Genomic DNA, 16490 nt, shown 5'->3' on the forward strand with positions numbered 1-16490 from the left:
GATACTGTAGCTTAGGCTCTGAAATCTAGGATGAGGGATGGGGCTTCAGAATCTGAGCTCCAGCCTCAGCAGCAACATCAAGGCACTGTCACACAGCTGTCTTTAGTAGGCTAGCATGAGCCTTGCTAGCATGTCTGTGGACCCAGGCTCACTCCCAGATTCAGTGTAGATACCTACATGACTGCTCTGATCCTGGGACAGCTGAGTGCTAATTATCTTCTAAGGCTGCTCTCAGTGCTTTGGCTAGGAAGTGAGTGAGGAGGACTGGGGTCACTGTCACTTTAGCAGTGCTACGGCTCTGCCTCCATCCTGGGAATAGGAAATCCAAAATTAAGAGAGAGGTTAAACCCATATTCGGACTCCTAAAATCTCCCTGCTGAATCAGACTATATTGTCACTGCAGATGACTTCCTTTGCGTGTACCAAACTCTGGATTGCATTTCACAAGTTGCACCTGTGAATATTCTGATGAAATCACTAAAATGATGGTGACTATGCACTGAGTGCTAATGAATCCATATGAACTGTAAATCATTTATCACATTCCTACACCAGTTTTTTCTACAACAATGCAGGAAGCAATCTCACAAGACAAGTGAAAAGAATGACAGTTTTTCTTTAGGTGATGTGTGTGTCTCAGCAGGGCCACTCTTCTTCCCTCTTCTTTCCACAAAGCCTCATCCAGCCACCTTCCCCCTCCAAGAGGGTTGGGCACAGCTCACTCTGGAGCCTGTCAGTGCCTCTCAATACATCCTCCCGAGAACAAGATACACCGCTACATCGATATAACGTGACCCGATATAACATGAATTGGGATATAATGCGGTAAAGCAGCGCTTTGGGGGGGCGGGGCTGTGCACGCTGGTGAATCAAAGCAAGTTCAATATAACGTGGTTTCACCTATAACGTGGTAAGATTTTTTGGCTCCCGAGGACACATTATATCGAGGTAGAGGTGTGCTAGAGAGTGATGCCTCCCGACACTGGCACTGAGCATTCTGTCTCTGCAGAGTTTACAGTTCCTGACAAGTCAAGGAACATGAAATTCGCATCCTAACCACACTGCACTGCTGCTAGCCCATCAAGCTAGCCACAGAAATAACAATTTGGAGAGGGAAAGCTCATTGGCAAGTAATGGGGTTTAACACTGGATATTCCCAAGTGGCTCTGGTGGGCCAGTGACTAGAAGGCTGCATAGATAAAATGTAAAAAAGGTAAACAGATTCTTACCCATTGTTTTTCAGCACTGAGCTAATTGTTGTCTTTCTTTTTTCTTTTGTCTTCTCTCCAGGAACGAGTGGAATATCTCTTTCTCATAATTTTTACAGTGGAAGCATTTTTAAAAGTAATAGCATATGGACTTCTCTTTCACCCCAACGCTTACCTCCGCAATGGCTGGAATTTACTAGATTTTATAATTGTGGTAGTAGGGTGAGTACTATTGTCTTTGAGTACACTGTACACATGGGAACACAAAGAGTTCATGTTGGGATATCAGGAATTCCAACTGGGTACATTACAGAGGAGGAGTGCATAGGCTTCTTATGGATGCTTGTTTGACTGACTGTACTGCATATCCTGGCTCTCTCATCTCCACCACCCATCCCCCCAACTCACCCCACCTGCAGGCTCTCTTCCTTTACCAAACATACAGAAGAACAGGAGTACTTGTGGCACCTTAGAGACTAACAAATTTATTAGAGCATAAGCTTTCGTGGACTACAGCCCACTTCTTCGGATGCATATAGAAGAAGATCTATATGCATCCGAAGAAGTGGGCTGTAGTCCACGAAAGCTTATGCTCTCTATATGCATCCGAAGAAGTGGGCTGTAGTCCATGAAAGCTTATGCTCTAATAAATTTGTTAGTCTCTAAGGTGCCACAAGTACTCCTGTTCTTTTTGCGGATACAGACTAACACGGCTGCTACTCTGAAACCTGTCAAACATACAGAGAATATACTGAATTCAGTGTCAAATCCTCCGCTGGTACAACTGGTGTTGCTCTGTTGACTTCAGTGGAATAGCGCTGATTTATACCAGCTGCGGAGCTGGCCCACAGTGTTTAATCTTGGCATGGGTTTTCTGGTATTGTGTACATCCAGCTCCTTAGACCCCATTCTGGGACTTTACCCATTTCTAAGGCATGGAAAGCAAACCACTTTTTAACACTTGTGGAGGAAAAAACAGAAAACAACACAAGATTATTGGGCAATGTACAGCTGGGTCTCAGACTCCTGATGTAATCCTGACAGAAGACAATCAAATAAATTAACTCTTGACAGCTCCATGAATGTGGGGAGAATAGTTCATGGGATGTAATTGTAACTTGTTACCTGTAACAATGGGTGAACCCCAGGGCTCAGGTCCAACAAATATTTCAGAAAATAAAATGTTAAAAGATGTTCCACATTGGTCCATTATTGGGCCTGACCACTGTGAGGGTCAGGCAGAGAGCAACATTATCAGGAATGAGGACCTTATTTTGATTAAAATGGCCCTACCAATTATTTAAAAAGCCCAAAACAAAAGAAATACAGAGAATGTGTTGTATGACCCACATTTTCTCTAACAGAATGTTTTTCAAAGTTTTCCATATGGTATCAGCATATCTCTGAGACATGGGAGCCTCTAAAAAGAGTGTGTGAGCTAGGAATTGAGCTTCATCATTCCCTTATAGCCTCCTAAAACATGACCTCTGAGAAGCCAGAGGAATTGTGAAGCCCTAGAGAAAAGTAGCCAGGAAGCAAGCTCTCCCTTTTTGGATACCTCACAGTGAGTTGTGCAATGCTGCTGAAGCTGAGATGAGTTATCATCTTTAGGAAAGGGGACAGCTTTCAACTGTCTATATACTTTTTCTGAGTGGCCATGCTTCTGCTTCCTGACCCTCTTCTCAGAGAAGATCATGGGCCTGCACATGCAATTAAATTCCTAATTTCCCTAGGAATTAGAAGTACAAGAGTGGACCAATTTCTGCAACACTTGTAGGCAAATCTACAGTAGGTATCCCTACCTCACTAGTGAGAGCAGAAAAATCATGGGATGAGGTGAAGGGTTTAATGTAGGGGAAATGATACATTAAATTGGGTTGAGTTAGTTGAGTTAGAAATTTGGAAAGCAACATGACAAGCTGTTTGAATGGTAGTTAGATGAAGGAAGTGTAACGTGGGATGAACTAACCCTTAAGGCAATGAGGCTGGGTCTTCTTCTCCTGAATGCCTCTTCCCTTCCTATCTCCAACCTCATCTCCAGAGTGAGTTCCATGCCCCACCAGCATCCAGGCCCTCCCCTGTCCTTCCCTTTCCAATAGAAATCCTTGCCTCCATTCCCACACTGAGTACCAAAAAAGGGCAGTTTTAGCAGCGAAAGCAGCTTATTCTTGCTGCCCAAATCCATTGATCGTCTGGCCACTTGTTTACTTGTATGGAGGAACCAAAAGCTATAAAACTCCTAACCACTCATCTTTGCTGCTGCTGCTGCGCTACTTGATCCCTGCTGCTTCCAGAATGATAGGTGGAAGTGCGGGGAGGAGTTCCCATCAAGGAGGTGGGACAAGTTGGAACCTATTCTTAGTCCCAAAACAGCCCTAGACTCTTCGCCCTGCTATTTTGGTGCTCTCCCCTCCGCACCCCCAAAGGAGTAAAAAAATACCACAGGAAATTAGTCACATCCACCCAGGGATTAACTGGTTTCCCAAGATAAGTCTGATTCTGCAATCTATACTCATGTAGCATTCAGTCACCTGACTAGGGACTGCTGCTCAATATGAATAAGGGCCTTATGAATCTGATTATTTTCATTTGATGTGGATCTTTATAGAGACTTTTAAAAAGAGGACAAATATTTTACCCCCTTTCTATTGTCATGTAAAAGAACAGGGTTCCAGAAATGTTAGATCAGCATTATATGTAGTTTAACTTGAGTTTTCCTATTAGGCCTGTTAATCAGCAAGATGATATTCAGGTTGAAATTAATTCCCTTGCCAGTGACAAAAGCAGCAGCTCTTCACTGTGCTATTCTGTCTGCTCTCATGTTCAGCAACACTTACTCTGTAGCTGGAGGAAACAATCTGACAGCAACTGCAACAGGGGAAAGATTACACATATATAAACATGACCAAGACCCCTAGGTCACAGTTAAAGAGTAACAATTGCGAGCGGCAGATTCCACTTCAAGGCTGGATGGGTTTCTCTGATATTTATCTATTTAGACTGGCTCATACAGGACTATGTCATAGTGAGGTGTGCTGCTTCCTTTCCCAGCAGACCCTACTTATCAGCAAATTCTGAGAGGCAATGCTGTTTGCCCCTGTTCTCCCCCGCTTGCTCCCTACTGTTTGTTTGAAAATTGCAGTGTAAACCCAGGTTGCAGTTACACGATATTTAAACTTGAATTGATTTTGTTGGGGGGGGGAGGAAGTTTTCCAAATTTCTTCATTTTCTTTTTTATTCTGCTTCCTGCAAAGACCCCTTATTGACCTACCATTTTCTTGCATCTGAGGGGAATCAACCAGGGCTTCCTCTGGTGTCCATCAGTGTTGCTGGAAATGGTTCCAGTGGCAGCCTGAAACAAGAGGAAGCATTCACCTGACAGTGGCTGTATATGCTGCCTACTGTGTTCCCAACTCAGCCCAGGCTTCCTTAACATTGAGCACAATCTCATTAATGAGATTTCAGAAGAGAATGAGACACTAACTAAAAAAATGTGATGCTAATCTTAGCCATACTCAGTAGGGCTTCTAGATTGATGGATATGATGCTCAGAAACCCAGTTTAGAGGTAGTGAACCTAAATGTATTATCCTAAACTCTTAACTAATACCAGTTTGCTAAAACTAAAGACCTGGGTAATTTAGAAGGATGCAGCTCAAGGATGCTCCTGTGACTTTGTGGGCTGGAACTGTTTCTTGCTTTGTATTTGGAGGCCTCTGGGTGTTACTGTTCTCCAAGGAATAAAGAAAAACTTGCCTTCCTGTGATAACTGTTCTCTTGGGGCTGACTGATATGGACATAGTTGTAGTAATGTAACATAGGCCAGAGAAGGTCATAGAGGTTCATGGGATAGCAAAAGAGGATGGTGCTTTCCTGGTAATATTCAGAAAGTGTAACCTAAACCAGTGGTTCTCAAATTTATTTGGTTGCCCACCCCTTTCTTTGTGTCTGTAGTTGTTTATGTCTTCTCCCCTCTCCCCCCCCCCCCCCCCCCCCCCCGCCGCAGCATATAAACCACCACCCAGCTCTGAAGGCAGAGCAAAGAGCAGTGGCTGCTGGCTGGGTGCCCCGCTCTGAAGGCAGCAGCAGCACAGAAGTAAGGGAGACAATGTAAAAAGTGATATTTGTCAAAATCACTTTTCACAGCAGATTTAGCGCCCCACTGCCACCCTTATTTCTGCGTTGCTGCTGCATCCCGGGGCTGACAGATGGGAATTGGGGAATGGAGCAGAAGGGGAGTGGGAGGAGAGCCTGAGTCCGGGCTGCCTCTGGTGAGGAATAGAAGGAGGGTGCAGGAGGAGAGCCCGAGCCCAGGTGGCGGGGCTCCGGCTGTCAGCCCCAGAGTGGTAGGGCTCTGGCTGTCCCCTTTTCCCTGCCTCCCAGATGTGCACAGCTCTTCTGCATGAGCTCCAAACACCCAGAACTGACAGCCAGAGCTCTTCCTTCCCCCCCCCCCCCGCAAAAAAAGCCCACAGCTCGCACCTCCCTAGACACACTCCCATGCCTCCATAGTTTGAGAACCACTGACCTAAAGCATTAAATTTTAAAGACTTTTTCATCACAGCTGTCATCTTGCACTCATTCTGCCATTGGAATCTTCTTCTTTAAATGTTGATGGTTCTCACCATAGAAAAAAGAGTAGGGCTGGATGGGAAATGGAAAAATCCTATATACAAAGAATAATTCAGGTGTTGCTGTGGCAAAAGGGAACATAACCAAGGACAATGTCTAGATCCTCAGTCTATCTTAACTCCCATTTTTTCCCACCACACCAGTGCATGCAGCTGGAAGGTCTAATAAGGAGAAACTATTCTGATATTGTTCATTATTTTCAGGTAGACAAGGAGATAGGGAATGAGCATTCTAGAAAGCAGCCTACATTAATTCTTTATAGTACCCATTATCTGCTACACTTTATTGTATCAATTATCTCCCTGCCTTCAAAAGTTAGATCATCTGCTGCCCAAAGAAATCTGTGACTTCACTTTGAATGTGTAGTTCTAGGATGGTCAGATGAATCCATGTCAGGAAAGGAGAAGAGCATTAAAAGCAAGGACTATATCTAGACTTAAGAGAATGCCTTCTGAAGAAGGGATGCACTTTAGACTTATAGGCTTGTAACAACTTATCTGTCTTGCAATATGGTTGATCTGCTTTCTGAGCAGCTAAGTCCTTTAAAGATTGATCTAGCTTATCCTCAAATAGCCTATGACCTTTCTGTGGCAGAGCCATTAAATATTGCTTTGAAGAAAAATCTCTTTGCATAGGTATCAATCATAAAGCTCTGTGTTTAAGAACATTGCTAGTTAAGAACAAAGATCACACACTCAACCTGCCTAATGAAGCCTATCCCACAACTGCTAATCATTAGTTAAATTGTTTCCTAGTTCTTTTGATTTTATTTTTCTCCTTTTGGAAAATAAAGGGTGTTCTGATACGAGTGTTGTCCTTGGAATTCATCATGACTTAGAAGGAAATTTCCTTCCCTGACAAAAATGAATTGAAAGTGTTGTGTTACAAGAATATTCTTCTTTCCAGACAGCATGTAATGCATTTCCTAAGAGCAGTATGTTCTGAGGACCCTCAGTTTCTACCAAGAGAAAGATATCTTAATTTAGAGAACAACCTTACTTAGATTGTGAACTGAAGGTATTTGCAAGGGGTCTGAAATTCTGAACAGATTCAAAAACTTGGGTGTAGAAATGAGCCTTTCCTTAGGTCTGTGGGGAATTTTCTAAAGGGCAGACTCAAGCACTTCCACCTTTACAAACCCTTCCTGGAGTTAAAAAATAGCCATATTTAAAGGTGAACTGTAAAGCTAAAAACAAAAAATCTTTTGGCCTTTACTTTTTCTTTATGCTGTATAAAGACTCTCTCTCAAAGGTGTTTCTCTGCTTGTTATTTGCATTGGAAATATCAGATCCTCAGTTCCCTCTGTTTGCAAGAGCCCCCTGACAAGATCTTCTCTTAGACTATAAGGATCAGCATCCCATCCACAAAGACAGGGGAATAAAGAGCTGCAGTACAGGTAGCAGCCTTGTCGTGCCACTATTGAGGTCCTCCAAAGATCTGGCTAAGGGCCTTGGCAAAGAGAATACTTTATGTGTCAGACCTAAAAAAGGAAGCAGGAAAAATATTGGGAAAAAAAGAAAATAACAAGGATGTCTTCATACATCATTAAGAAGAAGCAGAAGTCAACAATTAGTCTTTTATTTGCTTTGTAGTTAATATTTAAGAAATGAACCAAAACTGGATGCAGTGACCTCTAGGCTGAGATTCAGAAATCATTTATCAATGCTCAAGAACACTACACAACAGTTTAAAATAGGAGGTGGAAAATATTGCATCCAGTTGGAAATGGAACGGGAAGTTAGGTTGCAGAATGTGCTTATCTGAGATGAAATAGGGTTGATTCTCATACCCTTTGGAGAGGTGCTAGGGGATCTTCAATAACTGCAAGGAGTTAGAACCTTGCTTTTACATCTCATTGAAAATGCCTCCATCAGCACAGTGCTCTCTCACATCATGCTGTGGCAGTGTTTCAGCTGGTTCATCTACTGAAAGAGAATGTCAGGAACTACTGAATCAACCACACAACCTCCTGCAGTGTCTACTGTAGGTTTTTTCAAGAGGTTTTCTTGGTCCTGTTCATTAATTTGCAACATCCTCCCCTCTACTCTCCTGCCTCCTCTCACACTCACTACATGGTTGTTAATTTTTCAGCAGTACTTTAAGTTATGACTTGGAATTGAGTCAACTAGCGCCCCCGTCATAGCTGCCAAGTTCTGTGTAGCTCCTGCTGGGACATTTGCAACTAAGGTGTATATAACCAGCAACTTCAGCTTAAGAAAATTAGTGCTGGTGAAAGATACAGTACTAGCCTGAGTGCTGTAATGAATGTACTCTTCTTTTTATCTATGGGGCAAGCTTCCCACACATGGCCCTGCCAGCGTACCTCAACCCTGAACTGCGGGGACTTTCTCTAGAGGCAACAGGGCTATTTTATTCTCCCTGGCCCATGAAGTTTTTGGCCTCTCTGTTGAATCTGCCAGTTTAGTTCAAAGCATGATGATGAGTTTGTGGCATCTTAGCTGGAACTGGCACCCACCAAACTTACCTGATAGAGCAGCACCATTGGATGGGAACAACTTCTTTAATCTCTACTGAGTTGAACTGGATTCAGAGTGGTGCCCTCAAGGTGAAAGGCTTTGTGGCTCCTTAGTAATGCCCTCAGAAATTCACTCTCCTAATAAATGCTAATGTTGCACCTCGAGAATGAAGTTTACTTTGTTGAAAGATAAGTGTATTAAATCAAGTTCTGACCTTTCACAGGCTGGGTCTTCCACTTTCTGCACACATAAACAACATTTCCCACACACTGCTCTGCTTTCTTCAAACACACTCTATAATTAAGTGCCCCACCCTGTTTTTAAAGGGACAGCTCCTATTAACCCAAGTAAACCACTAAAAATATCATAATAAAACAAGTATGAGAATTCAAATTCGCCTCTAAATAAAATGTTTTGTAATATAACATGACATCATGTCAACAGTTGCATTTTTCCAGTCTTTACACTAACTTATATCTACACTTTTACCCCCCTTAAGCCATCATTAGGGTTTGAACCCAAGATTTTCAGATCACAGACCTCTTCCACTTCATCTACAGTTGTAACTAGTAGGGAAATATGCTGTTATCTTCTATTAGGACCAGCCCATAAGAGTGAGCCATGATGCATACTTTGCCACACGGTACACAACTATTGTTGAAATAGCCCTGGAATATTTGATTTTAGGATTCATGGCTTCTATTCCTAGCTCTGGAAATAGAATGTGAATAGAAACAGCATTGCCAAATGTAATGAATGCTGCTGTTTGGTCCTCACAAAGGTTTGAAACTGGAATCTCTGGATCTAAAAGCCTATCTTTATCTGCCTCATAAACTTCTGCATATGATCTAACCTTAGGGGGGTCAAAGGGCCACACTTTGTTAACATGGATTACACACGCACATAATATGACATGGTTCTTCTCAAAGGCAATAAATGAGACCTGAGTTCTATTGCCAGTTTCACCTGCAGTGACCTTGTGGAACCTGAGTTAGATGTAAAATAGATCGGGGGACTGAACTCCCTATGAATGGGGGACCAGATGGATAGGAAAGGGAGCAAGGGAAGTTACTGAGACTCGAGGGGGCAGCTGGCTCCAGGCTAGGAAGGTATGTCCCAGTAGTTCCCATTGCCATTCCTGGGGTTGGTGCCTGGTGCCGTGTATTCCCCTCACCTCCTTGGCAGCTGGCAACCTGTGCGCCATTGCCTCCCACCCAGGTGCTGATGCCCTGTCCAATCTCCCATCTCACGCTAATGGCTGGTGCACACTCTCCTGCCCTTCCCTGGGGCTGGCTGTCTCTGCTGGGACCTGTAGTGGCTGGAAGGTGGGACCTGGCTGGGCTGGGGAGTCTTACCTGCTCCTCATCAGTCATCCTGATCTTTTGGCCTTGGCAGCTGCTACAGCCTCTCCTCCAGATCCTGCTCTCATATCTTCCTCCGTGTGAATACAGCAGAGTCCACTCCCAGATATTGGTGGGGAGGCAGAAACATAGACCTCCACACACTATTTCCATTGCAGAGATGCTAGCTAGCTCCCTCCCCACCCCCAGTTCCATTGGCCCTGAAATGGTTGAATAATTGCCCTTCTACAGTAGAGTGTCAGTTAATAAAGGTTGCAAATGGCACAGAAATATTAATAGCAGTCAGAGGAACGACTGAAATTAGAACTTACCGGTATGTCTCCTGCCTTACATCTCAGTTCCCATTCTTCTAGACTACAGGATATTGTATAGGGGAAGAGTCTCTTTCTCCCCCACTACATATGACTATCAAGTCAGATATGTGATACATCTGGTGGGTTTATGCAATATGAGGTAGTTTCAATTATATTATGATGTTAATTAATTTTCTGTTTAGCCTGAGCCTTGCTGTCTGCCTACAGCTTGTTTCCTCTTTCCTTTTTGCAGGCTTTTTAGTGCAATTTTAGAACAAGCAACCAAAGCAGATGGGGTGAATTCAATAGGAGGGAAAGGTGCCGGATTTGATGTTAAAGCACTGCGGGCTTTCCGAGTGTTACGCCCCTTACGGCTGGTATCTGGAGTTCCTAGTAAGTAACAATCATTTTCCCTTTTGTTTTTGTTTTTTGGGGGCAGCGGGGAGCAGCGGGGGGCAGGGGTATGTGTGGAGGTGGGATGGACGTGGGCTAAACACAGGGGCAGGAATTATTTTTCTGTGGAAAGATGTAATGTGATGCAGATGTTTTGGGGACTGGGAAGAGAGATACTGTTTTACATTAATGTGGCTACATGGTCAATATGACATTAAATTAAAAGATGGAAGAGTCAAACCTGAGAGGGTAGGTGGGCAGGAGGGGGGTATGTGTATGAGAGAGATTTATTACACAGTTACATAAAGTCTGCAGTGTATGATCAAACAACCTCTATAAATAGTGGAAATTGCAGATCAATTTCAAACAAAAGTAAATGAAGTTGTAATCTCTATAATGAATCTAATATAAATCAAATGAATCAAATAACTGGGATTCTGGCTTTGACGTCACTATATTAGTCTTGCAAATGGATGACCTAATGGAACGGTGAATAAACACTCTTGTTCATGGGGAGACTGTTCAATAAAAACTCCATTCTTCCTACCTGTCCACCACCTGCCGTTCTGATCAAGAGTGTTCAGAGTAATTGAGAACAAACTGTCCATAGGACAATAAATAATCATGATTTCAGTTAGAGTCATATTAATTTAAATAATTTTGACGACTCTGAGGAAGCCTCCAGGCAGTTTCTGATCATCCAGTTTCTACTGTCATACCGGCAGGGAAGTTTTGACTGACCAAAAGCTGACTTGTCCCATTGTGGAAATGGGATTTGAGCATTGTTTTATGGCAAGGCTATACCTTTTGAATCAAGAGTTCTGTTTGAGAATGAACCAGTGATTGGTCTTTTGGGTAGGGGGTTAGGGTGAAGGACCCCCTCCAGTTCCATAGGGGTCATTGATCTAGTTGGCAGAAATGGGGGGCGGATAATGTAAGGAATGGACTTTTGGGGTTGAGTCATTTGCACTAGAATGGTTGTGGAGAGGGGGCTTTCTGTACTTTTATTTGGGGAAACTTCTAGGTTGAGGGCTTATTTCAGTATTGCCAACCTCAGTCATTCAAAAATCATGAGTTGGGCCCTCCAAATATTACTAGATTGTCTTAAAAATAATAATGCAATTAAATAAATAAAACTTGGGCTCTTTTCATTTGACTTGGTTTCTGAGCCCTTAGGTTACAGTTGGGTCATATTTTCAGCCTTTTCTCCTCAACTATGAAACTTACTTTTCAAATGAAAGTTGAGATTCTTGGCTTTAGGAGGGCTTTAAGAAAAACAATAAATATTGCAAGAGTTGGCAACACTGCGGAAGGTCCTTGCTCATGCACCCAGATGTGACTCTGTGGTGGCCATTGTAGGGTGGGAAGGATGGTTGAATAGCTTTCTGTACACTGAGGAGATGAAGGACCAAAGAGGGAGCCTGCTGCAGGAGAAGGGAGAGATGGTATCTGCCCCCTGGACTGCAGGGGCAGGCCCATCTTTTGTTAATAAAGTTGTATGCAGTGTTGTTGTAGCCATGTCGGTCCCAGAATATTAGAGAGACAAGGTGGATGGAGATGGTATCTTTTATTGGACCAATTTAGCTTTTGAGCTCCACAGAGTTCTTCTTAATAAAGTTGGCAATCTGGTAGTCCTGCTAGCTCCTCCACAGCTCTTGAATACCCAGATAGAAGCAGTAGCCAAGAGTGCTTTTTTTAATATATGCTCAGTGAAGAAGGTTCTGACCTCTCCTCTCAGATGTGCACCTCACAACAGTTATCAGTGCCTTAGCCACCTCTGGGTAGGATTACTGCAATGTTTTTTTTTATATCCAGCTATCCTTGAAGACCTCTCGGAAACTTTAGTTAATACAAAATGTGACTGCTCACTTAGCTTACAACCCTAAACAAGCAGATCAAGAGGGAGATTGGTAAATCGGCTGGCTGGTTGGCAGAGGTGGCGGGGGGCTGACAGAGGATGGGAGCAGTAGGAATGGGAATTGTTGTTTTGACCTGGGAGGGATTGTGTGAGGTCCTTCATCTTTTAAGATTTACTGTTGTAGTCCATGCTTGGTGTCCAGTCTTGTCAATCTCTGGAGACTCCAGTTTGAACTAGTATGTATGAACCTCTCCAGGCAGTGGTACTTTTTTCTGGAGGTGTTACAGCCTAGGGGTATGTCTACACTACGAAATTAGTTCGAATTTATAGAAGCCGGTTTTATTGAAATCGGTTGTATACAGCCGATTGTGTGTGTCCACACAATAAAATGCTCTAGGTGCTCTAGTCGGTGGACCGCGTCCACAGTACAAGGCTAGCGTCGACTTCCGGAGCATTGCACTATGGGTAGCTATCCCACAGCTATCCCACAGTTCCCGCAGTCTCCGCCGCCCCTTTGAATTCTGGGTTGAGATCCCAATGCCCGGATGATGCAAAACAGTGTCGCGGGCGGTTCTGGGTACATGTCGTCAGGCCCCTCCCTCCCCCGTCACAGCAACGTCAGACAATAGATTCGCGCCTTTTTACCTGGGTTACCTGGGTTACCTGTGCAGACAACATGGAGCCCGCTCAGCTCAGCTGAGCTCACCGTCACCATATGTCCTCTGGGTGCCGGCAGACGTGGGACTGCATTGCTACACAGCAGCAGCTGCTAACTGCCTTTTGGCGGTAGACGGTGTAGCATGAGTGATAGTCGTGGGGCTGGCAGCCGTAGGGCTGCATTGCACCAGCCCCTTGCAGGCGATGGTATATTATGACTGGTACCCATCGTCGTCATACTGGTATGGCTGTCAATTATGGCCACCTGGGCAGACATGCTACTGTTTTGATGATGATGGTTACCAGTCGTAATATACTATTTTCTGCCAATTGCCCAGCATTGTCTGCTAAGCACCCAGAAGAGGCCGAGGGCGATGCTGGGTGCTGGCGGACGTGGGGCTGGCGGACGTGGGGCTGGCAGACGTGGGGCTGCATTGCTACACAGCAGCAGCCCCTTGCCTTTTTGCAGATGATGGTATTTTATGATTGGTAACCGTCATCATCGTACTGGAGAGGCTATCACTCATGCTGCACCGTCGGCTGCCACCTTAAGATGTAAAAAATAGATTTGTTCTGTATTCATTTGCTTCCCCTTCCTCCGTGAAATCAATGGTCTGCTAAGTCCAGGGTTTCCAGTTTAATCTTTGGGGGGACCATTCTGTGTGACAGTTGTTTGTGTTTCTCCCTGTTCCTGTACCTGTACGCCATGTCGTCACTCGGCCTTCCCTCCCTCTTGCCCTCCCTTCTTCTCCTGGTCCATCAGATACTACTTTCGCGCCTTTTTTCTGACCAGGCGCCATAGCTAGCACTGGGATCATGGAGCCCGCTCAGATCACCGCGGCAATTATGAGCACTATGAACACCACGCGCATTGTCCTGGAGTATATGCAGAGCCAGGACATGCCAAGGCGAAACCCGGACCAGGCGAGGAGGTGATTGCAGCGCGGCGATGAGAGTAATGAGGAAATTGACATGGACATAGACCTCTCACAAGGCACAGGCCCCAGCAATGTGGAAATCATGGTGTCACTGGGGCAGGTTCATGCCGTGGAACGCCGATTCTGGGCCCGGGAAACAAGTACAGACTGGTGGGACCGCATCGTGCTGCAGGTATGGGACGATTCCCAGTGGCTGCGAAACTTTTGCATGCGTAAGGGCACTTTCATGGAACTTTGTGACTTGCTTTCCCCTGCCCTGAAACGCCAAGATACCAAGATGAGAGCAGCCCTCACAGTTGAGAAGCGAGTGGCGATAGCCCTGTGGAAGCTTGCAACGCCAGACAGCTACCGGTCAGTCGGGAATCAATTTAGAGTGGGCAAATCTACGGTGGGGGCTGCTGTGATCCAATTTGCCAGGGCAATGAAAGACCTGGTGATAGCAAGGGTAGTGACTCTGGGCAACGTGCAGTCAATAGTGGATGGTTTTGCTGAAATGGGATTCCCAAACTGTGGCGGGGCCATAGACGGAACCCATATCCCTATCTTGTCACCGGAGCACCAAGCCACCGACTACGTAAACCGCAAGGGGTACTTTTCAATGCTGCTGCAAACCCTGGTGGATCACAAGGGACGTTTCACCAACATCAACGTGGGATGGCCGGGAAAGGTACATGATGCTCGCGTCTTCAGGAACTCTGCTCTGTTTCGAAAGCTGGAGGAAGGGACTTTCTTCCCGGACCAGAAAGTAACCGTTGGGGATGTTGAAATGCCTATCGTGATCCTTGGGGACCCAGCCTACCCCTTAATGCCATGGCTCATGAAGACGTACACAGGCAGCCTGGACAGTAGTCAGGACCTGTTCAACTACAGGCTGAGCAAGTGCCGAATGGTGGTGGAATGTGTATTTGGACGTTTAAAAGCGCGCTGGCGCAGCTTACTGACTCACTCAGACCTCAGCGAAAAGAATATCCCCATTGTTATTGCTGCTTGCTGTGCGCTCCACAATATCTGTGAGAGTAAGGGGGAGACCTTTATGGCGGGGTGGGAGGTTGAGGCAACTCGCCTGGCCGCTGATTACGCGCAGCCAGACACCAGGGCGGTTAGAGGAGCACAGCAGGGCACAGTGCGCATCAGAGAAGCTTTGAAAACGAGTTTTGTGACTGGCCAGGCTACTGTGTGAAACTTCTGTTTGTTTCTCCTTGATGAACCCTCCAACACCCCCCCCCCGACCCGGTTCACTCTACTTCCCTGTAAACCAACCACCCCACCCCACCCTCCCCTCCCGCTTGCAGAGGCAATAAAGTCATTGTTTTTTCACATTCATGCATTCTTTATTAGTTCCTTACAGAGGTAGGGGGATAATTGCCAAGGTAGCCTGGGATGGGTGGGGGAGGAGGGATGGAAAAGGACACACTGCATTTTAAAACTTTAACTCTTATTGAAGGCCAGCCTTCTGATGCTTGGGCGATCATCTGGGGTGGAGTGACTGGGTGGACGGAGGCCCCCCCACCGTGTTCTTGGGCGTCTTGGTGAGGAGGCTATGGAACTTGGGGAGGAGGGCTGTTGGTTACACAGGGGCTGTAGCGGCGGTCTCTGCTCCTGCTGCCTTTCCTGCAACTCAACCATACGCTCGAGCATATCAGTTTGATGCTCCAGCAGACGGAGCATTGCCTCTTGCCGTCTGTCTGCAAGCTGACGCCACCTATCGTCTTCAGCCCGCCACTTGCTCTGTTCATCCCGCGATTCAGCCCGCCACCTCTCCTCTCGTTCATATTGGGCTTTTCTCATCTCCGACATTGACTGCCTCCACGCATTCTGCTGTGCTCTATCAGCGTGGGCGGACATCTGCAGCTCCGTGAACATATTGTCCCTTGTCCTACGTTTTCTCTTTCTAATGTTCACGAGCCTCTGCAAAGGAGAAACATTTGCAGCTGGTGGAGGAGAAGAGAGAGGTGGTTAAAAAAGACACATTTTAGAGAACAATGGGTACACTCTTTCATTACAAGGTCGCATATTTCGGCTTGCAGGCAGCCATCGTAGGCCACAGTGTTTTGGCTTTTTTAACCTTCTTAACATGCGGGAAATGTTGCAAACAGCAGCGCATTTCCCATATCAAGGATGAATTGGGTTGTCCATTTAAAATGGGGTTTCAATGTAAAAGGAGGGGGCTGCGGTTTCCCGGTTAACATGCGGCACAAACACAAGTAAACCACCACCACCCCCCCACACACACACACGATTCTCTGGGATGATCACTTCACCCCTCCCCCCACCGCGTGGTTAACAGCGGGGAACATTTCTGGTCAGAAGAGCAGGAACGGGCGCCTCTGAATGTCCCCTTAATAAAATCACCCCATTTCAACCAGGAGAGCTTTCTGGAGATGTCCCTGGAGGATTTCCGCTTCATCCCCATACACGTTAACAGACTTTTCCAGTAGATGTACTGGCCGCGATTGCCAGGGCAAAGTAATCATTAAACACGCTTGCTTTTTTTTTGTAATGTTTACAAATATTTACAAAGTTACACTCACCAGAGGTCTCCTGTGTGCCCTGAGGGTCTTGGGTGAGTTCGGGGGTTACTGGTTCCAGGTCCAGGGTCACAAACATATCCTGGCTGTTGGGGAAACCGGTTTCTCTGCTTCCTTGCTGCTGTGAGCTACCTACAGTACCTCCA

At 45.5% G+C, this 16490-nt stretch overlaps 1 protein-coding gene across 1 annotated transcript in view; it reads left to right on the plus strand.

The window, feature by feature from the left end:
• Positions 1–16490, plus strand: part of CACNA1C (calcium voltage-gated channel subunit alpha1 C) — a 734131-nt gene that overhangs the window by 455939 nt on the left and 261702 nt on the right. The window contains exons 4-5 of the mRNA XM_054035338.1: positions 1291–1430; positions 10224–10363. Coding sequence (XP_053891313.1) covers positions 1291–1430; positions 10224–10363 — 280 coding nt within the window. The remainder of the gene's footprint in view (positions 1–1290; positions 1431–10223; positions 10364–16490) is intronic.

Source organism: Malaclemys terrapin, chromosome 1, assembly GCF_027887155.1.
Source record: "Malaclemys terrapin pileata isolate rMalTer1 chromosome 1, rMalTer1.hap1, whole genome shotgun sequence".
Taxonomy (NCBI): domain Eukaryota; kingdom Metazoa; phylum Chordata; order Testudines; family Emydidae; genus Malaclemys; species Malaclemys terrapin.